The sequence below is a fragment of the Ranitomeya variabilis genome, chromosome 2, assembly GCF_051348905.1.
Source record: "Ranitomeya variabilis isolate aRanVar5 chromosome 2, aRanVar5.hap1, whole genome shotgun sequence".
In the NCBI taxonomy this organism is placed as follows: Eukaryota; Metazoa; Chordata; class Amphibia; order Anura; family Dendrobatidae; genus Ranitomeya; species Ranitomeya variabilis.
Window position 1 is genome coordinate 623,016,141 of NC_135233.1, and position 26,227 is coordinate 623,042,367.

Consider the following 26,227-nt stretch of genomic DNA (forward strand, 5'->3'; position numbering starts at 1 on the left):
GTTGTACCTGAGCCGGAAGCTTCTGCCAAGGAAAGTGGCCTATTCCACCATCGAGGAGTGACTGGCCATAGTATGGGCCCTGCAACGTTGGCAGCCCTACCTGTATGGTCGCACCTTCACTGTGGTGACGGACCACGACCCTCTGCGCTGGCTAAAAGCCATGTGTGGAACCAACGGAAGGTTGCTACGCTGGAGCCTTGCCCTCCAGCAGTATGACTTTACAATCAAACACAAAACGGGCAGGGAGCATGGCAATGCAGATGGGTTGTCCCGCCATGGCGAACCTGCGGAAGTGCGCATGGAGGAGTACTGAGAGGTCCTGCCTCCGTAACGCAGTCCAAAAAGGGGGAGGTGTCAGGAACATGGGTTTTTGACTGTATATTGTCGTGCACACTGAGCTCTGCTGCATCCAAGAGCGGAGAACAGACACGCTGTGGGCCATTCCAACCTTCCTCTTCTGACTCTGCCTGCTGCTACGTGTGTAATTCAAAACCCTCACTAGAATCACTGAAGTTTTATGGCTGTACGCTGCAAATTCCAGTCTCCCTAGACTTCTCATTACCCCCCTCCCATCAAATACTGGCCAAAACTGGTACTTTCTTTGTTGAGATTCTTTGTTCTATTAGTGTGATATATATGGGCACCGATTCGGGCTAGAAATATAACAATTATATATTCCGGATGTCCATCGATAGATCTATCATTCACTGAAAGCGCTAGCAGCTAAACGCAACGAGTGCAAAGCGTGGATTTCTCCTTAAGCGGTCCATGTAATTGCGCCGTGCTTACACTTAAAAGAATCACCCCGACGTGGTGCACCCCGGGAACCTGGTGTCGTTTGTATACGAGATATGTGTAAAAATAGTTTTCATATTCTAAGAAAAGGGGAGGTTTCAATCCCTAAGTGATGTCACCGCAGGGGGAGTGGCTGGGTTTTGGGCTAGGAATACCTTAGTGAGACAGCATTCTTGCAGTGTCTTTGTGTCCGGGGTCCTGCTGCTATATAGATGTGATATGCATCATGATGTATGCATCCTACAAAGCCCACGGCCAGGCATGATGATATGAAATGATCTGAATGACCTGTAAGTGTTCTCTTTTCAATTTTAATCCCATTTTATTTGTAATCTGTATGGTACATATGATATTGTCTTCTTTGTAATATCTTTTTATACTTTGTAAACACTGCCTACCTTTTTTGGAGTAAAATATAAAAATTACTAGCTTGTCCTTCCATGCTCTAAACGAACTGTCGCGTCCTCTGAAGTGAATTACGCTACTGATTTGGGTTGGCTCCGGACCCGTTAATTTTAGGAAATCGGAGCTGGTGGCAGCATACTTTGTTCTGTGCTTTTCGGAGGCTTTGTAGTGGCGGCGGCGTTGATAATTATTGTTCCCGCCTGAGTTGGAGTAGTTATGTCAGTATTCCGGGTTTTCTAAGTCACCTTGTGAATGATTTTGCCCTTTGTTAAGATGGAGTTTGCTGTTTTTGTCTGCCCTACTTCCTGTTCGTTTGTTTAAAACCCGGGTCAGGTGTCAGCCTCTTTGTTGGAGTATTCTGATTCTGTTCTCCTTCAGCTCAGCTGCTGGTTCTGAGTGTGTCTCTTTCTCTGGACATTCCCTGCATATGTAAGCTACACTCTCTATGTTATCATTAGTCTGCTGACTTGGAACTTAACCCATGGTTAATTCCTCCTGGTAAGAACTGTGTTTTTGGAACTTTGTTTATGGACTTGTTTCTGGACTGTGAGTTGCTACGTAATCCTTCATTTACTCCCCCCGGTGGCAGCTGTTGGAAACAACACCAGTAAAATACTTACGTGAACTTGTTTCTGAACTTACCTGTGTTTATGCCAAATCTGGAATCAACTTGTGAACTCCTTTCTGGACTTACCCGTGTTCATGCCACACCTGGGATGAACTTGTGGACTTGTTCTGGACTTCCCTGTGTTTACTTCATACCTGGATTTGACTCTTTCTGCACCGACAGTGTTTGGATCTGCACCACGTCACCTGTCACACTCACCTTTTGCTCACCTTGCTGAGGACTCTGCCTTAAGAACTCTGCCGATTTACTGTATATACAGTGCCTAAAAGTAGTATTCAACCCCCTGCAGATTTAGCAGGTTTAATAAGATGCAAATAAGTTAGAGCCTTCAAACAAGAGCAGGATTTATTAACAGATGCATAAATCTTACAAACCAAAAAGTTTTGTTGCTCAGTTAAATTTTTATAAATTTTAAACATAAAAGTGTGGGTCAATTATTCTTCAACCCCTAGGTTTAATATTTTGTGGAATAACCTTTGTTTGAAATTACAGCTAATAATCGTCTTTTATAAGACCTGATCAGGCCGGCACAGGTCTCTGGAGTTATCTTGGCCCACTCCTCCATGCAGATCTTCTCCAAGTTATCTAGGTTCTTTGGGTGTCTCATGTGGACTTTAATCTTGAGCTCCTTCCACAAGTTTTCAATTGGGTTAAGGTCAGGAGACTGACTAGGCCACTGCAACACCTTGATTTTTTGCCTCTTGAACCAGGCCTTGGTTTTCTTGGCTGTGTGCTTTGGGTCGTTGTCTTGTTGGAAGATGAAATGACGACCCATCTTAAGATCCTTGATGTAGGAGCGGAGGTTCTTGGCCAAAATCTCCAGGTAGGCCGTGCTATCCATCTTCCCATGGATGCGGACCAGATGGCCAGGCCCCTTGGTTGAGAAACAGCCCCACAGCATGATGCTGCCACCACCATGCTTGACTGTAGGAATGGTATTCTTGGGGTCGTATGCAGTGCCATCCAGTCTCCAAACGTCACGTGTGTGGTTGGCACCAAAGATCTCGATCTTGGTCTCATCAGACCAGAGAACCTTGAACCAGTCAGTCTCAGAGTCCTCCAAGTGATCATGAGCAAACTGTAGACGAGCCTTGACTTGACGCTTTGAAAGTAAAGGTACCTTACGGGCTCGTCTGGAATGGAGACCATTGCGGTGGAGTACGTTACTTATGGTATTGACTGAAACCAATGTCCCCACTGCCATGAGATCTTCCCGGAGCTCCTTCCTTGTTGTCCTTGGGTTAGCCTTGACTCTTCGGACAAGCCTGGCCTCGGCACGGGAGGAAACTTTCAAAGGCTGTCCAGGCCGTGGAAGGCTAACAGTAGTTCCATAAGCCTTCCACTTCCGGATGATGCTCCCAACAGTGGAGACAGGTAGGCCTAACTCCTTGGAAAGGGTTTTGTACCCCTTGCCAGCCTTGTGACCCTCCACGATCTTGTCTCTGATGGCCTTGGAATGCTCCTTTGTCTTTCCCATGTTGACCATGTATGAGTGCTGTTCACAAGTTTGGGGAGGGTCTTAGGGCTGTCCCACACGTCCAGATAATTCCGGTACCGGAATAAATCGGTACCGGAGTTATCCGTGTCCGTGTGCCTGGGAACTCACGGAGGCCATACGTGCGGCACACGTGTGCCGCCCGTATGGCGAGTGGGTACCACACGGAGCGTGTGGTACCCACTCTGCATGGTGCTGAAGCTGCGATTCATATCTTCCCTGCAGCAACTTTTGCTGTAGAGAGAATATGAAGAATAGTGTTTAAAATAAAGATCCATGTGTCCGCCGCCCCCCCACCCCCTGTGCGCCCCCCCCCCCGCTGGTCAGAAAATACTTACCCGCTCCCTCGCTGCTTCCTGGTCTGGCCGCGGCTTCTCCTGCATGCGGTCACGTGGGCCCGATCATTTACAGTCATGAATATGTGGCTCCACCTCCCATAGGGGCGGAGCCGACTATTCATGATTGTAAATGATCGGCCCCACGTGACCGCATACAGTAGGAGGCGCGGCCAGACCAGGAAGGAGCGAGGGAGCGGGTAAGTATTTTCTGACCAGCGGGGGGGCGCACAGGGGGTGGGGGGGCGGCGGACACATGGATCTTTATTTTTAACACTATTCTTCATATTTTCTCTATAGCAAACGCTGCTACAGGGAAGATATGAATACCGGCTTCAGCACCATGTGGGGGGGACAGCGCTTACTGTAGCGCTGTCTCCTGCACGCACACGGACCCCAGACGGAGAATGTCCGTGTGAGGTCCGTGTTTTACGCGGACCCATTGACTCTATTGGGTCCGTGTAAAACGTGCGCTCCCACAAACACTGACATGTCTCCGTGTTTGGCACACGGAGACACGGTCCGCAAAAAATCAATGACATCTGCACAGATGCATTGATTTTTATGGGTCTACGTGTGTCAGTGTCTCCGGTACGTGAGGAAACTGTCACCTCACGTACCGGAGCCACTGACGTGTGAAACCGGCCTTAAATAGTCAGAAAAGGCTGGAAAAGGAGATAATTAATCCAAACATGTGAAGCTCATTGTTCTTTGTGCCTGAACTACTTCTTAATACTTTAGGGGAACCAAACAGAATTCTGGTGGGTTGAGGGGTTGAATAATAAATGACCCTCTGAAAAGACTTTTCACAATTTAAAAAAAAAAATAAACAAAGAAATAACATTCTTTTTTGCTGCAGTGCATTTCACACTTCCAGGCTGATCTACAGTCCAAATGTCACAATGCCAAGTTAATTCCAAATGTGTAAGGGTACTGTCACACAGTGCCATTTTGATCGCTACGACGGCACGATCCGTGACGTCGCAGCGATCGTATGATTATCGCTCCAGCGTCGTAGACTGCGGTCACACTTTGCAATCACGGCGCTGGAGCGATGCCGAAGTCCCCGGGTAACCAGGGTAAACATCGGGTTACTAAGCGCAGGACCGCGCTTAGTAACCCGATGTTTACCCTGGTTACCAGCGTAAACGTAAAAAAAACCAAACAGTACATACTCACATTCCGGTGTCTGTCCCCCGGCGTTCTGCTTCTCTCCACTGTGTAAGCGCCATAGCCGGAAAGCAGAGCGGTGACGTCAGACGTCACCGCTGTGCTGTGTTTTCCGGCCGGCGCTCCTAGTGCAGAGAAGCTGAGACGCCGGAGGACAGACACCGGAATGTGAGTATGTACTGTTTGGTTTTTTTACTTTTACGCTGGTAACCAGGGTAAACATCGGGTTACTAAGCGCGGCCCTGCGCTTAGTTACCCGATGTTTACCCTGGTTACAAGCGAACACATCGCTGGATCGCTGTCACACACAACGATCCAGCGATGTCAGCGGGAGATCAAGCGACGAAAGAAAGTTCCAAACGATCTGCTACGACGTACGATTCTCAGCAGGGTCCCTGATCGCTGCTGCGTGTCAGACACTGCGAGATCGTAACTATATCGCTAGAACGTCACGAATCGTACCGTCGTAGCGATCAAAATTGCACTGTGTGACAGTACCCTAAACCTGCTAAATATCTGCAGGGGGTTGAATACTACTTGTAGGCACTGTATTTCAAGGACTCGTTTCATTCCAGGACACTGTGGGTTATCAGTATATTGTTTTGGGTGTTATTGCTGTTGTACAAATACACTATTTGCACTAAAGAAACCCGTCTCTGTTCATTGCCCCATGCTATCAGAATCCTTGAGTTCCTACAATAGTATTACATTATATCGCCCTCGCTGCAGCGTGCCCAGTAGCCAGTACATAGCAGGCAGCCTTTCTGGCGACTAATTATCCTAGGTGCAGTACTGACCTAAGGGTAAGGGGGGTGCCAGAGAGCTGAAAGTTCCAAAGCGGAACTGGTAAGTGGGATATACAGTAGATAAACTCCCTTCAGAAGGACCCAGGGGCAACCAAACAACCCCGGTTCATGACAAATTAGTGGGATCCCTGACATAGTCGGTGGGATCTGTGACATATTGGTGGCAGCACGGTGGGATCCGCAACAGGGATGATGGGAGTAGTGATACACTGTGTGATAGGAGATTAGATTGTGAGCTCTGGGGTCAGGGATGATGGGAGTAGTGATACACTGTGTCAGATATGAAAGCTCAGCTGTGATCTTGCTCTCTGTGTTGGTTGCCCCCCGGAGACCCTCGTGTACTTGTGTCTCTTACCTCTGGAGGACTCGCTTGCGCAGCGCTGTCACCGAGCAGGTGGAGGGAGACGCTGAGGAGGAGGATGGTCAGCAACATGGTGTCAGTACAGACGTCCTGCAGAACACGATGAGAGTTGTAATCCCAGTTACTAGAATATTCTGATCCTGTCTGAGATGGAGCAGCACATATAGGGTCGCTCACCGTCCGGGGCCTCCGCAGAGATGTGATGGGTGGCAGCGAGCGCTGCAGACACATCACCTCCACATTCCTGGCAGCCGCAGGCGGGGTTCCTCCAGCACAGTAAACAGCGCGGCGGCAACAAGACCTGTTTGTTAGAGCTGTGTCCGCAGAGCATTGCACAACACAGCTCTGCTGCAGAGCATCCTGCCCATCACCTGCAGAGCATCCTGCCCATCACTTGCAGAGCATCCTGCCCCACCACACATCACCTGCAGAGCATCCTTCCCATCACACATCACCTGCAGAGTATCCTTCCCATCACACATCTCCTGCAGAGCATCCTGCCCCATCACACGCAGAGCATCCTTCTCCATCACACATCACCCGCAGAGCAGCCTGCCCAATCACAGATCACCTGCAGAGCATCCTGCCCCATCACACATCACCCGCAGAGCATCTTGCCCATCACACATCACCCCCAGAGCATCCTGCTCCATCACACATCACCCGCAGAGCATCTTGCCCAATAACACATCACCTGCAGAGCATCCTGCTCCATCACCTGTAGAGCATCCTGCCCCATCACACATCACCCGCAGAGCATCCTGCCCATCACACATCACCCGCAGAGCATCCTGCTCCATCACACATCACCCGCAGAGCATCCTGCCCCATCACACATCACCTGCAGAGCATTCTGCCCCATCACACATCACCCGCAGAGCATCCTGCCCATCACACATCACCTATAGAGCATCCTGCCCCATCACACATCACCTGCAGAACATCCTGCTCCATCACACATCACCTGCAGAGCATCCTGCTCCATCACACATCACCTGCAGGACATCCTGCTCCATCACACATCACCTTCAGAACATCCTGCTCCATCACACATCACCCGCAGAGCATCCTGCCCCATCACACATCACCTGCAGAACATCCTGCTCCATCACACATCACCTGCAGAACATCCTGCCCCATCACACATCACCTGCAGAACATCCTGCCCATCACCTGCAGAGTATCCTGCTCCATCACACATCACCCGCAGAGCATCCTGCCCATCACACATCACCCGCAGAGCATCCTGCCCATCACTCATCACCTGCAGACCATCCTGCCACATCACACATGACCTGCAGAGCATCCTGTCCGTCACACATCACCTGCAGAGCATCCTGACCATCACACATCACTATTGGTAACGGGTGTACGCCATCTCATCACACACTCCTGCAGATGATCACTTCTTCCAGCCCGCACAGTGTCAGTCATCAGTCCCCCTACACTGGTGATGGATAGAGCTGTATACAGGGGCCACACACAGACTGTAAGTTCTAACCTCCCACTAATAACCCAACTCTGCCGTCCGGACCCTGAGCTGCAGCCAACAGACAAATCCTGCAGTGTCCGGACCCTGATCATAAAGATCCGATTCACAAACACCGGAAAACTACTGAGCCGTGTATCTAATCCTCTCCTGTGTGATACTGACTGCTGAGCCGTGTATCTAATCCTCTCCTGTGTGATACTGACTGCTGAGCCGTGTATCTAATCCTCTCCGGTGTGATACTGACTGCTGAGCCGTGTATCTAATCCTCTCCTGTGTGATACTGTCTGCTGAGCCGTGTATCTAATCCTCTCCTGTGTGATACTGACTGCTGAGTCGTGTATCTAATCCTCTCCTGTGTGATACTGTCTGCTGAGCCGTGTATCTAATCCTCTCCTGCGTGATACTGTCTGCTGAGCTGTGTATCTAATCCTATCCTGTGTGATACTGACTGCTGGCCCGAGTATCTAATCCTCTCCTGTGTGATACTGTCTGCTGAGCCGTGTATCTAATCCTATCCTGTGTGATACTGTCTGCTGAGCCGTGTATCTAATCCTATCCTGTGTGATACTGTCTGCTGAGCCATGTATTTAATCCTCTCCTGTGTGATACTATCTGCTGAGCTGTGTATCTAATCCTATCCTGTGATACTGTCTGCTGAGCCGTGTATCTAATCCTATCCTGTGTGATACTGACTGCTGAGCGTGTATCTAATCCTATCCTGTGTGATACTGTCTGCTGAGACGTGTATCTAATCCTATCCTGTGTGATACTCTCTGCTGAGCCGTGTATCTAATCCTATCCTGTGCGATACTCTCTGCTGAGCCGTGTATCTAATCCTATCCTGTGTGATACTGACTGCTGAGCCTTGTATCTAATCCTATCCTGTGTGATACTGACTGCTAAGCCGTGTATCTAATCCTATCCTGTGTGATACTGTCTGCTGAAACGTGTATCTAATCCTATCCTGTGTGATACTGACTGCTGAGCCGTGTATCTAATCCTCTCCCGTGTGATACTGTCTGCTGATCCGTGTATCTAATCCTCTCCTGTGTGATACTGACTGCTAAGCCGTGTATCTAATCCTATCCTGTGTGATACTGTCTGCTGAAACGTGTATCTAATCCTATCCTGTGTGATACTGACTGCTGAGCCGTGTATCTAATCCTCTCCCGTGTGATACTGTCTGCTGAGCCGTGTATCTAATCCTCTCCTGTGTGATTACTGTCTGCTGAGCCGTGTATCTAATCCTCTCCTGTGTGATACTGTCTGCTGAGCCGTGCATCTAATCCTCTCCTGTGTGATACTGTCTGCTGAGCCGTGTATCTAATCCTCTCCTGTGTGATTACTGTCTGCTGAGCCGTGTATCTAATCTTATCCTGTGTGATTACTGTCTGCTGAGCCGTGTATCTAATCCTCTCCTGTGTGATACTGTCTGCTGAGCCGTGCATCTAATCCTCTCCTGTGTGATACTGTCTGCTGAGCCGTGTATCTAATCCTCTCCTGTGTGATTACTGTCTGCTGAGCCGTGTATCTAATCTTATCCTGTGTGATACTGACTGCTGAGCCGTGTATCTAATCCTATCCTGTGTGATACTGTCTGCTGAGCCGTGTATCTAATCCTATCCTGTGTGATACTGTCTGCTGAGCCATGTATCTAATCCTCTCCTGTGTGATTACTGTCTGCTGAGCCGTGTATCTAATCCTATCTTGTGTGATACTGTCTGCAGAGCCGTGTATCTAATCCTCTCCTGTGTGATACTGTCTGCTGAGCCGTGTATCTAATCCTCTCCTGTGTGATACTGTCTGCTGAGCCGTGTATCTAATCCTATCCTGTGTGATACTGTCTGCTGAGCCGTGTATCTAATCCTATCCTGTGTGATACTCTCTGCTGAGCCGCGTATCTAATCCTATCCTGTGCGATACTCTCTGCTGAGCCGTGTATCTAATCCTATCCTGTGTGATACTGTCTGCTGAGCCATGTATCTAATCCTATCCTGTGTGATACTCTGCTGAGCCGTGTATCTAATCCTATCCTGTGATATTGGTTGCTGAGCCGTGTATCTAATCCTACCTGTGTGATACTGACTGCTGAGCTGTGTATCTAATCCTCTCCTGTGTGATACTGTCTGCTGAGCCGTGTATCTAATCCTCTCCTGTGTGATATTGACTGCTGAGCTGTGTATCTAATCCCATCCTGTGATACTGTCTGCTGAGCCATGTTTCTAATCCTCTCCTGTGTGATGCTGACTGCTGAGCTGTGTATCTAATCCTATCCGGTGTGATACTGACTGCTGAGCCGTGTATCTAATCCTCCTCTGTGTGATACTGTCTGCTGAGCCGTGTATCTAATCCTCTCCTGTGTGATACTGACTGCTGAGCTGTGTATCTAATCCTATCCTGTGTGATACTGACTGCTGAGCCTTGTATCTAATCCTATCCTGTGTGATACTGTCTGCTGAGCCATGTACCTAATCCTCTCCTGTGTGATACTGTCTGCTGAAACGTGTATCTAATCCTATCCTGTGTGATACTGACTGCTGAGCCGTGTATCTAATCCTCTCCCATGTGATACTGTCTGCTGAGCCGTGTATCTAATCCTCTCCTGTGTGATTACTGTCTGCTGAGCCGTGTATCTAATCCTCTCCTGTGATACTGTCTGCTGAGCCGTGCATCTAATCCTCTCCTGTGTGATACTGTCTGCTGAGCCGTGTATCTAATCCTCTCCTGTGTGATTACTGTCTGCTGAGCCGTGTATCTAATCTTATCCTGTGTGATACTGACTGCTGAGCCGTGTATCTAATCCTATCCTGTGTGATACTGTCTGCTGAGCCGTGTATCTAATCCTCTCCTGTGTGATTACTGTCTGCTGAGCCGTGTATCTAATCCTCTCCTCTGTGATTACTGTCTGCTGAGCCGTGTATCTAATCCTATCCTGTGTGATGCTGTCTGCTGAGCCATGTATCTAATCCTCTCCTGTGTGATTACTGTCTGCTGAGCCCGTGTATCTAATCCTCTCCTGTGAGATACTGTCTGCAGAGCCGTGTATCTAATCCTCTCCTGTGTGATACTGTCTGCTGAGCCGTGTATCTAATCCTCTCCTGTGTGATACTGTCTGCTGAGCCGTGTATCTAATCCTATCCTGTGTGATACTGCCTGCTGAGCTGTGTATCTAATCCTCTCCTGTGTGATACTGTCTGCTGAAACGTGTATCTAATCCTCTCCTGTGTGATACTGTCTGCTGAGCCGTGTATCTAATCCTCTCCTGTGGGATACTGTCTGCTGAGCCATGTATTTAATCCTATCCTGTGTGATACTGACTGCTGAGCTGTGTATCTAATCCTCTCCTGTGTGATACTGTCTGCTGAGCCGTGTATCTAATCCTCTCCTGTGTGATACTGACTGCTGAGCCGTGTATCTAATCCTATCCTGTGTGGTGTTCGGGTGTGTATCTCAGCCTGTCCCGTGTGGTGCTGAGCTGTGTATCTCAGCCTGCCCCGTGTATCTCAGCCTGGCCCGTGTATCTCAGCCTGGCCCGTGTGGTGGTGAGCTGTGTATCTCAGCCTGTCCCGTGTATCTCAGCCTGCCCCGTGTATCTCAGCCTGTCCCGTGTGGTGGTGAGCTGTGTATCTCAGCCTGTCCCGTGTGGTGGTGAGCTGTGTATCTCAGCCTGTCCCGTGTATCTCAGCCTGTCCCATGTATCTCAGCCTGCCCCGTGTATCTCAGCCTGTCCCGTGTGGTGGTGAGCTGTGTATCTCAGCCTGTCCCGTGTATCTCGGACTGACCCGTGTATCTCAGTCTGCCCCGTGTATCTCAGTCTGCCCCGTGTATCTCAGTCTGCCCCGTGTATCTCAGCCTGTCCCGTGTATGTCAGTCTGCCCCGTGTATCTCAGCCTGTCCCGTGTGGTGGTGAGCTGTGTATCTCAGCCTGTCCCGTGTATCTCAGCCTGACCCGTGTATCTCAGCCTGACCCGTGTATCTCAGCCTGTCCCGTGTATCTCAGCCTGTCCCGTGTATGTCAGTCTGCCCCGTGTATCTCAGCCTGTCCCGTGTAGTGGTGAGCTGTGTATCTCAGCCTGTCCTGTGCATCTCAGCCTGTGCCGTGTATCTGAGCCTGTCCCGTGTATCTCAGCCTGCCCCGTGTATCTCAGCCTGTCCTGTGTGGTGGTGAGCTGTGTATCTCAGCCTGTCCCGTGTATCTCAGTCTGCCCCGTGTATCTCAGCCTGTCCCGTGTGGTGGTGAGCTGTGTATCTCAGCCTGTCCCGTGTATCTCAGTCTGTCCTGTGTATCTCAGCCTGTCCCGTGTATCTCAGCCTGTCCCGTGTGGTGGTGAGCTGTGTATCTCAGCCTGTCCTGTGTATCTCAGCCTGCCCCGTGTATCTCAGCCTGTCCCGTGTATCTCAGTCTGTCCCATGTGGTGCTGATGAGCTGTGTATCTCAGCCTGTCCCGTGTATCTCAGCCTGTCCCGTGTATGTCAGTCTGCCCCGTGTATGTCAGCCTGTCCCATGTGGTGGTGAGCTGTGTATCTCAGCCTGTCCTGTGTATCGCAGCCTGTGCCGTGTATCTCAGCCTGTCCCGTGTATCTCAGCCTGCCCCGTGTATCTCAGCCTGTCCCGTGTGGTGGTGAGCTGTGTATCTCAGCCTGTCCCGTGTATCTCAGTCTGCCCCGTGTATCTCAGCCTGTCCCGTGTGGTGGTGAGCTGTGTATCTCAGCCTGTCCCGTGTATCTCAGCCTGTCTCGTGTATCTCAGCCTGCCCCGTGTATCTCAGCCTGTCTCGTGTGGTGGTGAGCTGTGTATCTCAGCCTGTCCCGTGTATCTCAGCCTGTCCTGTGTATCTCAGCCTGCCCCGTGTATCTCAGCCTGTCCCGTGTATCTCAGTCTGCCCCGTGTATCTCAGCCTGTCCCGTGTGGTGGTGAGCTGTGTATCTCAGCCTGTCCCGTCTACCTCAGCCTGTCTCGTGTATCTCAGCCTGCCCCGTGTATCTCAGCCTGTCCCGTGTATCTCAGTCTGCCCCGTGTGGTGGTGAGCTGTGTATCTCAGCCTGTCTCGTGTATCTCAGCCTGCCCCGTGTATCTCAGCCTGCCCCGTGTATCTCAGCCTGTCCCGTGTATCTCAGTCTGCCCCGTGTATCTCAGCCTGTCCCGTGTGGTGGTGAGCTGTGTATCTCAGCCTGTCCCGTCTACCTCAGCCTGTCTCGTGTATCTCAGCCTGCCCCGTGTATCTCAGCCTGTCCCGTGTATCTCAGTCTGCCCCGTGTGGTGGTGAGCTGTGTATCTCAGCCTGTCTCGTGTATCTCAGCCTGCCCCGTGTATCTCAGCCTGCCCCGTGTATCTCAGCCTGTCCCGTGTATCTCAGTCTGCCCCGTGTGGTGGTGAGCTGTGTATCTCAGCCTGTCCCGTGTATCTCAGCCTGTCCCGTGTGGTGGTGAGCTGTGTATCTCAGCCTGTCCCGTGTATCTCAGCCTGTCTCGTGTATCTCAGCCTGCCCCGTGTATCTCAGCCTGTCCCATGTATCTCAGCCTGCCCCGTGTATCTCAGCCTATCCCGTGTATCTCAGCCTATCCCGTGTATCTCAGCCTGTCCCGTGTATCTCAGCCTGCCCCGTGTATCTCAGCCTGTCCTGTGGTCTTCCTTCTACTCCCTGGCTGGGTGCACAGCGCCCTCTGGCGGTCGATGATTTGTTCTCACCCTCAGGATGTCACAGGCCCCTCTCCGCCCCCCGCAGTTGCGCACTGCCCTCCGGCCGTCATTCCCCCCCCCCGGTTACCCCTGGTCACATGATCTGAGCGCCGGCCTCTACCGCTAGTTGCATCAGCCGACAGCCTCGTTTTCGAAGACAGGCAGCAGATTCATCCACTAGAATCGTAGAACCGGCACCCGTAAGCCAATCAGCGAAGAGTCAGGGCGGGGCTTCTGTCTACTGTCAGTGCCTTCTGACCAAGCAGAGACACCGTGAGAAGCAGAAGAGGCGAGAGGAGACCCCTGAGGTAGAGCGACCCCCAGCCGGGAGTAGTGGGGGCCAACAGAAGTGTTATCCTGGCTATAGAGGTGTATGGGGGGAATTACCCCGATATAGAGGTGTATGGGGGGGGAGAATGGGGGAATTATCCCTGATGTAGAGGGGTGTGGGGGAGTTACCCTGGATATAGAGGGGTGTGGGGGGGAGTTACCCCGGATATAGAGGGGTGTGGGGGGGAGTTACCCCGGATATAGAGGGGTGTGGGGGGGAGTTACCCCGGATATAGAGGGGGGGGGGGGAGTTACCTCGGATATAGAGGGGTGGGGGGGGGAGTTACCCCGGATATAGAGGGGTGGGGGGGGGAGTTACCCCGGATATAGAGGGGTGGGGGGGGGGAGTTACCTCGGATATAGAGGGGTGTGGGGGGGGAGTTACCTCGGATATAGAGGGGTGTGGGGGGGGGGAGTTACCCCGGATATAGAGGGGTGTGGGGGGGGGGAGTTACCCCGGATATAGAGGGGTGTGGGGGGGGGGGAGTTACCCCGGATATAGAGGTGTGGGGGGGGGGGGGGGAGTTACCCCGGATATAGAGGGGTGGGGGGTGGGGAGTTACCCCGGATATAGAGGGGTGGGGGGGGAGGGAGTTACCCTGGATATAGAGGGGTGGGGGGGGGGAGTTACCCCGGATATAGAGGGGTGGGGGGGGGGAGGGAGTTACCCCGGATATAGAGGGGTGGGGGGGGGGAGGGAGTTACCCCGGATATAGAGGGGTGGGGGGGGGGAGGGAGTTACCCCGGATATAGAGGGGTGGGGGGGGGGAGGGAGTTACCCCGGATATAGAGGGGTGTGGGGATTTAACTTCTCGGGCCACGTGTCTCTGTTGGCTCTAAGGTTCTGGCTTTCATAAACCTTTTTGGAGTTGCCGTCTTCCGGGGTCTGCGCTGTGCCCCCCGATATGACTGACGCTGGGAGTTGCCCTGTGCTGGGGCAGATGGCTGACACATGGTGGTCTCTCTTTTTGCGCAGGTCACAGTCAGCATGACGACAATGACTGCTTCCGCCATCCGACAGAAGTTCATTGATTTCTTCAAGGAGAATGGTCACACGTACGTCCACTCCTCGGCCACCGTCCCCCTGGATGACCCCACGCTGCTGTTTGCCAACGCTGGCATGAACCAGGTTGGTGACCCCCCGTCTGTGCTGATATACGCCTATAGACCCCCGATCTGTGAGGTCTGTGGTTCCCTGGACTTCTGCCCCCACCGGCTCCTTTGGGCATAGGTCCCCCCAGCACTGCTGCCGTCCTGGATTTCGGTTTTGGGGTCTCCTCACCCACACATGGCATAGAGTTCAGGGGTGTCCTGATGGGGGGGGTGAGCTGGATCTGCGCCATCCAACAGGTGGGCCGTGTAGAGTAAATATAAGTGGTGGTCCGGGGCGCTGCCGATGACGGGAACATCCAGTTGGTGTAGAAACCACAACATCCTCAATCACGCTGCGTGCGTCAGAGCCGATCGGACGCTGTCATCGGCCGTGCAAGAACCAAGATGTCGACCAACTGCTTTCTAGAGGTCAGACCTAACGGGAGAACGTGACTGGGGCCTCGAAAATTAACACGAAAATGACGTCACAATTACTAAATCTGGATGTGAAGAAGATGCAGAAAAGGGGCTGGGAGAAATGCTGGCTGTAATAAGGAAAGGGTGATGATAAGGGGGAGATAAGACAGCGGGACACAGAAATAAGAGAATATATCTGATTCTAAGGCTACTTTCACACTAGCGTCGTACTCGGCCCGTCGCAGTGCGTCGGGCTGACGTACTGACGCAGTGAATGCGCCGCACAACGGGGGCAGCGGATGCTGTTTTTCCACACATCCGCTGCCCCATTGTGAGATGCGGGGAGGTGGGGGCGGAGTTCCGGCCGCGCATGCGCGGTCTGAAATGGCGGACCGTCGGCACAAAAAAATGTTACATGTAACGTTTTTTGCTGCCGGCGGTCCGCCAAAACACGACGCAACCGTCGCACGACTTGCAACGTGTGTGCATACGTCGCAATGTGTCGTCAATGTAAATCTATGGGGAAAAAACGCATCCTGCAGACAACTTTGCAGGATGCGTTTTTTCGCCAAAACGACGCATTGCGACGTATGCAAAAACGCTAGTGTGAAAGTAGCCTAAGCCGTCAGTGTATACTGGGAGACCTGCAACCGAGGGTGGGGAAGAAGGCTAAAACACTGCGGGGAGAGAATTGTTTAACCCTTCAGGACATGAAGAGGCCACTTTAACGATCCAGTTGGGTTTTCTATTAATGAGTTGCGGATCTCTTTTATGAACATTTTGTAGATTTGATGAATTGGAGGTGTGAGGGTCTTCTGGTTTGTTACCATCCCTGATATTGTTCCTCCTGTTATGTGCTGCGTGGATAGTTCCTACCAATATACTGAAGATTGCGCCAGTCGTTGTACTGGTTACCCATCCGTTTCACCGATGCCTCCACTCTGTGCCAGCCATTGCACTGGTTACCCATCCGTTTCACCGATGCCTCCACTCTGTGCCAGCCATTGCACTGGTTACCCATCCGTTTCACCGATGCCTCCGCCCTGTGCCAGTCATTGCACTGGTTACCCATCTATTACACCAATGCCTCCGCCCTGTGTCAGTCATTGCACTGGTTACCCATCCGTTACATCGATGCCTCCGCCTGGCGGCAGCCATTGCACTGGTTACCTATCCGTTACACCGATGCCTCCACCCGGCGCCAGCCATTGCACTGGTTACCCATCCGTTACACTGATGTCTCCACCCGGCGCCAGCCTTTGCACTGGTTACCCATCAGTTACACCGATGCCTCCACCCAGCGCCAACTATTGCACTGGTTACCCATTCGTTTCACCGATGCCTCTGCCCTGTGCCAGTCATTGCACTGGTTACCCATCTGCTACACCGATGCCTCTGCTTTGTGCCAGTCACTGCATCGGTTACCCATCCATAGAGAGTCCAATATAAACTCATCAGTCTTACCCACAAGGCACTCCATGGCTCAGCACCACCCTATATCTCCTCCCTGGTCTCAGCCTACCACCCTACCTGTGCTCTCCGTTCTGCTAATGACCTGAGGTTAACATCCTCAATAATCAGAACCTCCCACTCCCGTCTCCAAGACTTTCCACGTGCTGCACCAAGTCTTTGGAATGCACTACCCAGGACAATTTGATTAATCCCCAATCCCCACAGTTTTAAGCCCTAAAATCCTATTTCCAAGTCCCCTCTAAAATGTAACGTGCTGCAGAGTATGTAGAAATTCTTATTGCTTTGAGCAGATTGATAACGACTTTCGAGTTGCACTTGAGATGTTGTGAGATCAGATATTTGATTCCCATGCAACTGACTCAGACTCCATGTAAGGCTACTTTCACACTAGCGTCGGGCTCGGCCCGTCGCGGTGCGTCGGGCCGAGGTTCCCGACGCTAGCGTTGTCTCCGCCGCACAACGGGGGCAGCGGATGCATTTTTCCAGCGCATCTGCTGCCCCATTGTGAGGTGGGGGCGGAGTTCCGGCCGCGCATGCGCGGTTGGAAAAAGCGGACAGTCGGGAGCAAAAAACGTTACATGTAACGTTTTTTGCTACCGGCGGACCGCCACAACACGGCGCAACCGTCTCACGACGGTTGCGACGTGTGGCAATCCGTCGCAATGCGTCGCTAATGTTAGTCAATGGAGAAAAAACGCATCCTGCAAGCACTTTTGCAGGATGCGTTTTTTCTGCAAAACGACGCATTGTGACGGATTGCAGTTAACGCTAGTGTGAAAGTAGCCTAAGAAGTTCCTGTCCTCTTGCCGCGCAGACCCGTCGTCCTCGCACCTAACAATTTACGCCCCCTGACAAATGTGGCATGTAACCCCCACCTAAAGGTACAATTCTTATAATTAGCAGGTTGGGCGGGGGTCCAGTCACACATGCTTATCACTCAGCATTTCGTGTGGTGGGCGGGGGTGGTGCAGCCTTGTGTCAGCAGGGTGGTGGTCCGCTGGGGTCTGGCTGTAATCTATGCCAGATGATTATTTGTTGGCAGCTCCTGGTGAGCCCCCTGCAGCCGCAGTTCACAGACGGCCGCGGCCCCCTCAGTCATATGCCGCCATGTGGCCGGGGTCCGCACACACCTTCCCCATGGGGTAATAGTTGGCAGCTCTGTCTGCTGAGGGCGTGGGTCCAGGGCACAGTGTCCTGGGCAGAGGTGCCACAGTCCACGGGGTGAGAGGAACGGGGGTCCGGGCGGCTCTAGTGATTGCTGCTGAGCGTCGTCACTACGTCCCCTCTGAGGATGATGAGGGTTATGGATTCGCACTGCTACTCTGCCCCTTTTCTCCAGTTCAAGCCGATCTTCCTGAACTCCATTGACCCCTCTCACCCGATGGCCCGGCTGAGCCGCGCCGCCAACACTCAGAAATGTATCCGCGCCGGAGGGAAGCACAACGACCTGGACGATGTGGGCAAGGACGTCTACCACCACACCTTCTTCGAGATGCTCGGCTCTTGGTCTTTTGGAGACTACTTCAAGGTGAGGCCTGGCGCCCAGTGTGGCTGGTGCAGGGATGGTCGTCCTGGGGGTAATAACCCTGTTCTGCCCCCTGCAGGAGTTGGCATGTAAACTGGCCCTGGACCTTCTGACCAAGGAGTTTGGCATTGACATTGAGCGCCTGTACGTCACTTACTTTGGTGGTAGCGAGGCGGCCGGATTGGATCCGGACCTGGAATGTAAACAGATCTGGCTCAGCCTGGGGTAAGACGGGGTCTCCTGAGGTGGGGGAAGTTGTACCACATTACTGCTCGGGGTCTCCTGAGGTGGGGGGCTCGGTGCCATCTTACTGCTCGGGGTCTCCTGAGGTGGGGGGCTCGGTGCCATCTTACTGCTCGGGGTCTCCTGAGGTGGGGGGCGCAGTGCCATCTTACTGCTCGTAGTCTCCTGAGGTGGGGGGCGTTGTGCCATCTTACTGCTCGGGGTCTCCTGAGGTCGGGGGAGCACTGTGCCACATTACTGCTCGGGGTCTCTTGGGCTGGGGGGTGCTGTGCCATCTTACTGCTCGGGGTCTCCTCGGCTGGGGGGGCAGTGCCACATTACTGCTCGGGGTCTCCTTGGATGGGGGGGGGGTGCTGTGCCACATTACTGCTCGAGGTCTCCTTGGCGGGGGGGGGGGCGCTGTGCCACATTACTGCTCGGGGTCTCTTGGGCTGGGGGGGGTGCTGTGCCATCTTACTGCTTGGGGTCTCTTGGGCTGGGGGGGTGCTTTATTTTACTGCTCGGGGTCTCCTTGGCTGGGGGGGGCGCTGTGCCACATTACTGCTCGGGGTCTCCTTGGCTGGGGGGGGGGCGCTGTGCCACATTACTGCTCGGGGTCTCCTTGGCTGGGGGGGTGCTGTGCCATCTTACTGCTCTGGGTCTCCTTGGTTGGGGGGGCGCTGTGCCATCTTACTGCTCGGGGTCTCCTTGGCTGGGGGGGTGCAGGGCCACATTACTGCTCTGGGTCTCCTTGGCTGGGGGGGGCACTGTGCCACATTACTGCTCGGGGTCTCTTGGGCTAGGGGGGTGCTGTGCCATCTTACTGCTCGGGGTCTCCTTGGCTGGGGAGTGCTGTGCCATCTTACTGCTCTGGGTCTCCTTGGTTGGGGGGGCGCTGTGCCATCTTACTGCTCGGGGTCTCCTTGGCTGGGGGGGTGCAGGGCCACATTACTGCTCGGGGTCTCCTTGGCTGGGGGGGCGCAGGGCCACATTACTGCTCTGGGTCTCCTTGGCTGGGGGGGGGGCACTGTGCCACATTAGTGCTCGGGGTCTCCTGTGCACCCCCCGTGCACTGAGACTTCTATAAAGGCTGCGAGAGGTATCTGTGGAGCAATGACTGCATCTTTCTCCCCAGGCTTCCAGAGAGCCGCATTTTACCAGGCAGCATGAAAGACAATTTCTGGGAGATGGGGGACACGGGCCCCTGTGGACCCTGCAGTGAGATGCACTTTGACCGTATTGGGGGCCGTGATGCTACTCACTTGGTGAATATGGATGACCCCAACGTGCTGGAGATCTGGAATCTGGTGTTCATTCAGTTTAACAGGTAACAGATCATCGCATTGTGCATTACGGCTGAGTCCACACATCGCTGTGTCTGTAGCCCCCCGGGACTGTACAAGTGACCACTCTGTTACAGGGAAAGTGACGGGAGCCTGAAGCCGCTGCCCAAGAAGAGTATCGACACCGGGATGGGGCTGGAGAGACTGGTGTCCGTGCTGCAGACAAAGATGTCCAACTACGACACAGACCTCTTTGTTCCGTACTTTGACGCCATCCAGAAGGTACGAGCTGCGCCGAGCTGTCTGGGCGCGCGGCTCTGGTTGCGCCTTGCCCCGTGGGTGCGCCGCTCGGGTTGTGCCTTGCCCCATGGGCGCGCCGCTCGGGTTGCACTTAAGGCTACATCCACACTTCCATGTCAGCTTTAAGAAACTTACGGTGTTTCTCTTGGGCGACATTTGTTTTGCCTCCATATGGCATTTGTTTTCTTTTTTTCCCCCTCCGGCTTTAGAATGGTCAGAACTGGTTTTATCCTTTTGACTCTTAACAATGGATCGGGAAAAACCACCTGAACCTGGGACGGGTCTCCGAGTACAATGTCTGCCGTCCATTTTATACGGATCCTATGGACTGTAATGGCCAAATCTGATCCACAAAATGGATGAGAACAGGAGCTGCTCGGAGTCTGACGGGCCGGAGACTGATGTGTGACCGGATCAGTGACACTCCGGGCCCACGTGAACGGGCAGCACACGTCCTCTGCGGGGTCTCGGGCGCGGCTGCGTCATACACTGGGGGATTCTGGGTAACTACCGTATATACTCGAGTATAAGCCGACCCGAGTATAAGCCGACCCCCCTAATTTTGCCACAAAAAACTGGGAAAACTTATTGACTCGAGTATAAGCCTAGGGTGGAAAATGCAGCAGCTACCGGTGAATTTCAAAAATAAAAATAGATGCTCCATACCGTTCATTATTGCCCCATAGCTGTGCCATATAGTGCTCTGCACCATTATTGCCCCATAGCTGTGCCATATAGTGCTCTGCACCGTTCATAATTGCCCCATAGCTGTGCCATATAGTGCTCTGCACCATTATTGTCCCATAGCTGTGCCATATAGTGCTCTGCACCATTATTGCCCCATAGCTGTGCCATATAGTGCTCTGCACCATTATTGCCCCATAGCTGTGCCATATAGTGCTCTGCACCGTCCATTATTGCCCCATAGCTGTGCCATATAGTGCTCTGCACCGTCCATTATTGCCCCATAGCTGTGCCATATAGTGCTCTGCACCATTATTGTCCCATAGCTGTGCCATATAGTGCTCTGCACCATTATTGCCCCATAGCTGTGCCATATAGTGCTCTGCACCATTATTGTCCCATAGCTGTGCCATATAGTGCTCTGCACCATTATTGCCCCATAGCTGTGCCATATAGTGCTCTGCACCGTCCATTATTGCCCCATAGCTGTGCCATATAGTGCTCTGCACCATTATTGCCCCATAGCTGTGCCATATAGTGCTCTGCACCATTATTGCCCCATAGCTGTGCCATATAGTGCTCTGCACCGTCCATTATTGCCCCATAGCTGTGCCATATAGTGCTCTGCACCATTATTGCCCCATAGCTGTGCCATATAGTGTTCTGCACCATTATTGCCCCATAGCTGTGCCATATAGTGCTCTGCACCGTCCATTATTGCCCCATAGCTGTGCCATATAGTGCTCTGCACCGTCCATTATTGCCCCATAGCTGTGCCATATAGTGCTCTGCACCATTATTGCCCCATAGCTGTGCCATATAGTGCTCTGCACCGTCCATTATTGCCCCATAGCTGTGCCATATAGTGCTCTGCACCGTTGCCCCATAGCTGTGCCATATAGTGCTCTGCACCGTACATTATTGCCCCATAGCTGTTGCTGCTGCTGCAATAAAAATAATAAAACACATACTCACCTGTCTTGCTTGCAGCTCCTCGGCGCCATCTTCCCGGCGTCTCTCCGCACTGACTGATCAGGCAGAGGGCAGCACGCACACTATATGCGTCATCGCGCCCTCTGCCTGCACAGTCAGTGCAGAGAGACGCCGGGAAGATGGAGACAGCGCCCGGCGTGTGGAACGAGGACAGGTGAATACGTCATACTTACCTGCTCCCGGCGTCCCGCTCCTTCCCCTGCCTGTCTTCGGTGCCGCAGCCTCTTTCTCTATCAGCGGTCACCGGCACCGCTTCATTAGAGAAATGAATAGGCGGCTCCGCCCCTATGGGAGGTGGAGCAGCCTATTCATTTCTCTAATGAGCGGTCCCACGTGACCGCTCAGGGGAAGAGCTGCGGCACCCGGAGACCGTGGGACGGGCAGGGGGAGCGACAGGATCGCCGGAACTAGGTAAGTATGCCTCAGCGCCCTCTCCCCCTCACCCGCCGACCCTGCCACAGACCGTGACTCGAGTATAAGCCGAGGGGGCACTTTCAGCCCAAAAATTTGGGCTGAAAATCTCGGCTTATACTCGAGTATATACGGTACTTGTTCTGTACCTTGTGCGGATCCTGGGCTACATCGCCGCCGGTGCTCTACACGTCTGCAGAGCATCTTCTCTGTACCCAACCCCCCCCCCCCCCCCCCCCCCCCCCGCCGCTCGCTCACTGTTCAGTGTTGGTTTACTGTTGTCTGGCCCTATAAAGTGTCTTTACCCACAGGGCACTGGCGCCAGGCCTTATTCTGGCAAAGTGGGTGCAGAGGATGAAGATGGCATAGACATGGCATACAGAGTGCTGGCAGATCATGCCAGGACGATCACTGTTGCCCTTGCTGATGGTGGGAGACCTGACAATACGGGCCGTGGGTAAGTCTTATATACCGACACTGGCCTACACGTGGTGGAGCAGTCGCCTCATCTTGTCTTTGGTCGTAGCTATGTCTTACGTCGTATCCTTCGCCGCGCTGTGAGATACGCACACGAGAAGCTCAACGCCTCCAAAGGATTCTTCGCTACTCTGGTTGATGTGGTCGTCCAATCATTGGTTAGTGTGCGCTGCCGAGTGTTTCCCGCGCCACCCCTTCCTTTTCCGCCTGCTGCTATGTCATCTTCTGTCCATGCAGGGAGATGCTTTCCCTGAGCTTAAGAAAGACCCTGATATGGTGAAGGACATCATCAATGAGGAGGAGACCCAGTTCTTAAAAACCCTCAATAGGGGGCGTCGCATCTTGGACCGAAAAATACAGAGCCTGGGAGAGAACATGACCATCCCTGGTAAGAGGAGCTGCAGGTTGCTGAGGCCCCATGACTTGCGGTGTCTTGCTGAGAAGTAACATGGAGACCCTTTCTACCCCTCACCAGGTGACACGGCATGGCTGCTGTACGACACATATGGGTTCCCTGTGGATCTGACCGGTCTGATCGCAGAGGAGCGAGGCCTGAGAGTGGATATGGATAGCTTTGAGGAAGAGCGGAAAGCTGCCCAGGTAACACATCGACTGCTGCCCCCATCATCTGAATGGAAGGGTGACCTCATCTCTATGGAGTGCCAGAGCCGAGCCGTGGCCATGTCGTGTGGATGACAAGCAGACTTCCTGCCAGTGATCTCCTAGATCCTGAATTTGTGGTTCCCTGGCCATTATTGGGGTATTCTGATCTTATGACAGCGGTCGGTCCCCATATCCATCGCTGGGAGTAGTCATCATCCTTTGTCTATTACAGCTGAAGTCTCAGGGGAAGGGCGCCGGGGATGAGGATCTGCTGATGTTGGATATTTACGCCATTGAAGAGCTTCGCTCTCGGGGATTGGAGCCGACCGACGATTCTCCGAAATACAACTACACATCCAGTTCTGGTGGCGTCTACGGTAAGATGAGGGGTGTGTGTTCGACAGGTGGGGTTCTGTGTATGTCCTGGGTGGGCAGGTAACAGCGGCAATCATTGTCATGGTCTCCAGAGTTTGAAGGCGTGGAGGCCACTGTGAAGGCGATCCGCCGGGAGAAGACCTTTGTGGAGGAGGTCAGCACCGGACAGGAGTGCGGGCTGGTCCTGGACAAGACCTGCTTCTATGCAGAACAAGGAGGACAGACGTACGATGAGGGGTACATGGTCCGGGAGGATGACAGCAGCGAGGATGTGAGTGGTCTCTATGTAATGGCGTGGGTGAGGGACTGCTGGTCACCTCCTCGTACAGTGACCACCTCTGATGGGTCCTCGTCTGTCTCTTGGCCGCGTTTATTGGAGATTTTTCCATTAAAAACGTTCTTTTTGTTTGTAGAAAACAGAGTTTAGTGTCAGGAACACGCAGGTCCGGGGCGGCTACATCCTGCATGTGGGGTCCGTGTACGGCAGCCTGAAGGTCGGGAACCGCGTGCGTCTCTACGTGGATGAAGTGAGTGTGCAGCTCTGCTCTTGTAACTAGAGGACATGACTCCTCCGGCCATCTTGTAACAAGTCTCTTCACAGACGAGGCGACGTCCAGTTATGAGCAACCACACGGCCACCCACATCCTGAACTTTGCCCTGCGCTCGGTCCTCGGGGAGGCGGATCAAAGGGGGTCTCTGGTGGCTCCGGACAGACTGAGGTTCGACTTCACAGCAAAAGGGGCCATGAGCACGAAGGAAATCCACCGAGCAGAGGAGATTGCCAATCAGCTGATCCAGGAGAACAAGGTGAGTGCGAGCCCTAATTCCTGACCCCTCCGCTCATTCTCATCTGGTGACCGGTCATCTCTGCACAGACCGTCTACGCCTTGGACTGCCCCTTGGTAGCTGCTAAAGCGATTCAGGGTCTGCGCGCTGTGTTTGATGAAACCTATCCGGACCCCGTCCGTGTCGTGTCTGTGGGGATCCCTGTGGAGGATCTGCTGGCTGACCCCTCGGGCTCCGCAGGCTCTGTGACCTCGGTTGAGTTCTGCGGTGGAACGTAAGTGGTGGACAATGGTCCGGTACACGGAGATGTTCGCACTGTGGCCTCTGATGGTGGCTTCTCTTCTAGGCACCTGCAGAACTCCGGCCACGCCGGACAATTTGTCATTGTTACAGAGGAAGCCATTGCAAAGGGAATCCGGAGGATTGTGGCCGTCACCGGCGCGGAGGCCCAGAAGGTGAGTTGTACCTCCCTCTGCCTTCTTGGGCAGGTAGTGACAGCTCAGACGATGACTCTGTCTCTGCAGGCCGTGCGGAAGCAGGAGACCCTGAAAGTCGCATTATCTGAACTGGAAGATAAAGTCAAGCAGCAGACTGCCCCCAATAAGGAGGTTCAGAAGGAGATTGCTGACCTCAGTGAGGTAGGACCACCAGCTGCCACCATCTGTCTGCCATCCTCTGCCCTGTCCTGCTCCTCTGACCTTCTGGACTTCCTCAGACTCTGGCTACAGCCGTCATCTCACAGTGGCAGAAGGATGAACTCCGAGAGATGCTCAAATCCCTGAAGAAGACCATGGATGATCTGGATCGTGCCAGCAAGGCTGACATCCAGAAGCGGGTGAGTGCCGTGCTGAGTGCTCTGGTGGTGGCCACGATGGGGTCTGTGGTTTATTCCTCTTCCCACTTGTGTCTACTCAGGTTCTGGAGAAAACCAAGCTGCTGATCACAGAAAACCCAAACCAACCGCTCCTGGTGCTGGCGATGGAAGCCGGAGCCTCGGCCAAGGTGCCTACACTGTCCAGCGTTGCCTTGGTGGTGGTGGTGGTGGCCATTGCTCTTATGTCTGTTGTCTCTGCCGCAGGCTCTCAATGAATCTCTGAAGCTCCTCAAGTCTCAGTCTCCAGAAACTGCAGCCATCATCTTTGCTGTGGACAATGACGCTGGGAAGATCACGTGCCTGTGCCAGGTGCCGCAGGTGAGCATCGGTGCCTTGTCTCCAGAACTCTGCGGCTGAGATTTCCCAGACACCTACTGACTTTTGTTTCTCCCACAGGAAACTGCGGACAAAGGCCTGAAAGCCAACGAGTGGGTCCAGCAGGTGTCCGAGCTGATGGACGGTAAGGGTGGAGGGAAGGACACGTCTGCACAGGCCACGGGTAAGAACGTCGGCTGCCTCCCGGAGGCGCTGAGACTCGCTGAAGACTTCGCCAAACTGAAGATCGAATCCCTGAAGAACTGAAAAGTCACAAGACGGGAAATACGCTCCGTCCGCCCGGGACTGGTGGGCCGCTCATCTGCCTGGCATGGAAAGTGTTATGTGATGTGTCTGCCCCGCGGGCAAAGATCATCCGCTAGTTTCATCTCCCCTCCCCCACTTGCTGCCTCAGTACTAGTGCATCCTTCATTGACTAAGACTTAGAGAGCTCGTAGCCGCTCCTGACTGGCCACCAAGGGGTTAACAAGGTGGTATTAGCCACTGGTCTGTACTGCGCTGCCCCTGCAATGGGGGATAACGGGGTCTGCACCATGTGTAGAATAAGCTGCAATAAAAAAAACAATGCACAATGCTGTCGTGTCCTCAGTGTAGAAAATCGCAGATGTGGAAAGTGAGAACAGACCCTGCAGCCAGGACCCCACGTGTGGCCCCTGTGGTAATGGGGGCCCCAAACAGGTCGGCGTGACCCCCACACATGCTGATCCCGCGGTAATGCAGAGCTCCTGGTAGATCCCAGCCCCAAGTGACATGTACAGATGGAGGGAAGGGATGGCGGGTGCTCGGGAAGGATGGCGGGTGATCGGGAAAGGATGGCCGAGAAGGATGGCGGGTGCTTGGAAAGGATGGCGGGTGCTCGGGAAGGATGGCTGGGAAGG

The 26,227-nt window shown here is 53.3% G+C and overlaps 2 protein-coding genes across 4 annotated transcripts in view; one reads left to right on the plus strand and one right to left on the minus strand.

Annotated features, from left to right (window-relative positions):
* Window positions 1-13,237, minus strand: part of LOC143807411 (fibulin-7-like) — a 30,080-nt gene extending 16,843 nt beyond the window's left edge. The window contains exons 1-2 of one of the 2 annotated variants that reach the window (XM_077288922.1): window positions 13,177-13,237; window positions 5,990-6,085 (exon numbers count right to left, since the gene is read on the minus strand). In XM_077288922.1, the coding sequence (XP_077145037.1) occupies window positions 5,990-6,067 (78 nt within the window). In that variant the 5' untranslated portion in view covers window positions 6,068-6,085; window positions 13,177-13,237. Of the gene's footprint in view, window positions 1-5,989; window positions 6,086-6,172; window positions 6,303-13,176 lie in introns of those variants that run through there. The other variant, XM_077288921.1, reaches the window with a different exon arrangement.
* Window positions 13,238-13,276: 39 nt separating this feature from the next.
* On the plus strand, window positions 13,277-25,923 carry AARS1 (alanyl-tRNA synthetase 1). Of its 2 annotated transcripts, none has more exons than XM_077288918.1 (21): window positions 13,277-13,475; window positions 14,474-14,626; window positions 17,819-18,007; window positions 18,084-18,229; window positions 19,362-19,553; window positions 19,647-19,791; window positions 22,209-22,354; window positions 22,424-22,532; window positions 22,612-22,762; window positions 22,850-22,974; window positions 23,210-23,354; window positions 23,445-23,623; window positions 23,766-23,879; window positions 23,954-24,160; window positions 24,229-24,413; window positions 24,486-24,594; window positions 24,664-24,777; window positions 24,855-24,974; window positions 25,055-25,141; window positions 25,218-25,331; window positions 25,410-25,923. In XM_077288918.1, the coding sequence occupies exons 2-21, from the start codon at window positions 14,486-14,488 to the stop codon at window positions 25,593-25,595; spliced, it is 2,904 nt and encodes a 967-aa protein (XP_077145033.1). In that variant the 5' UTR covers window positions 13,277-13,475; window positions 14,474-14,485; the 3' UTR covers window positions 25,596-25,923. The 2 variants fall into 2 exon arrangements, with proteins under 2 accessions (XP_077145033.1, XP_077145034.1); XM_077288919.1 differs by having other exon boundaries at window positions 13,420-13,536.
* Window positions 25,924-26,227: the final 304 nt, after the last annotated feature.

Coding starts and splice junctions, on each gene's coding strand:
- AARS1 (XM_077288918.1), top strand. CDS start 14,486: ATGACGACAATGACTGCTTCCGCCATCCGACAGAAGTTCATTGATTTC. Junction 19,792..22,208: donor ACTTTGACGCCATCCAGAAG/GTACGAGCTGCG, acceptor CTTTACCCACAG/GGCACTGGCGCCAGGCCTTA. Junction 22,355..22,423: donor CCTGACAATACGGGCCGTGG/GTAAGTCTTATA, acceptor CTTTGGTCGTAG/CTATGTCTTACGTCGTATCC.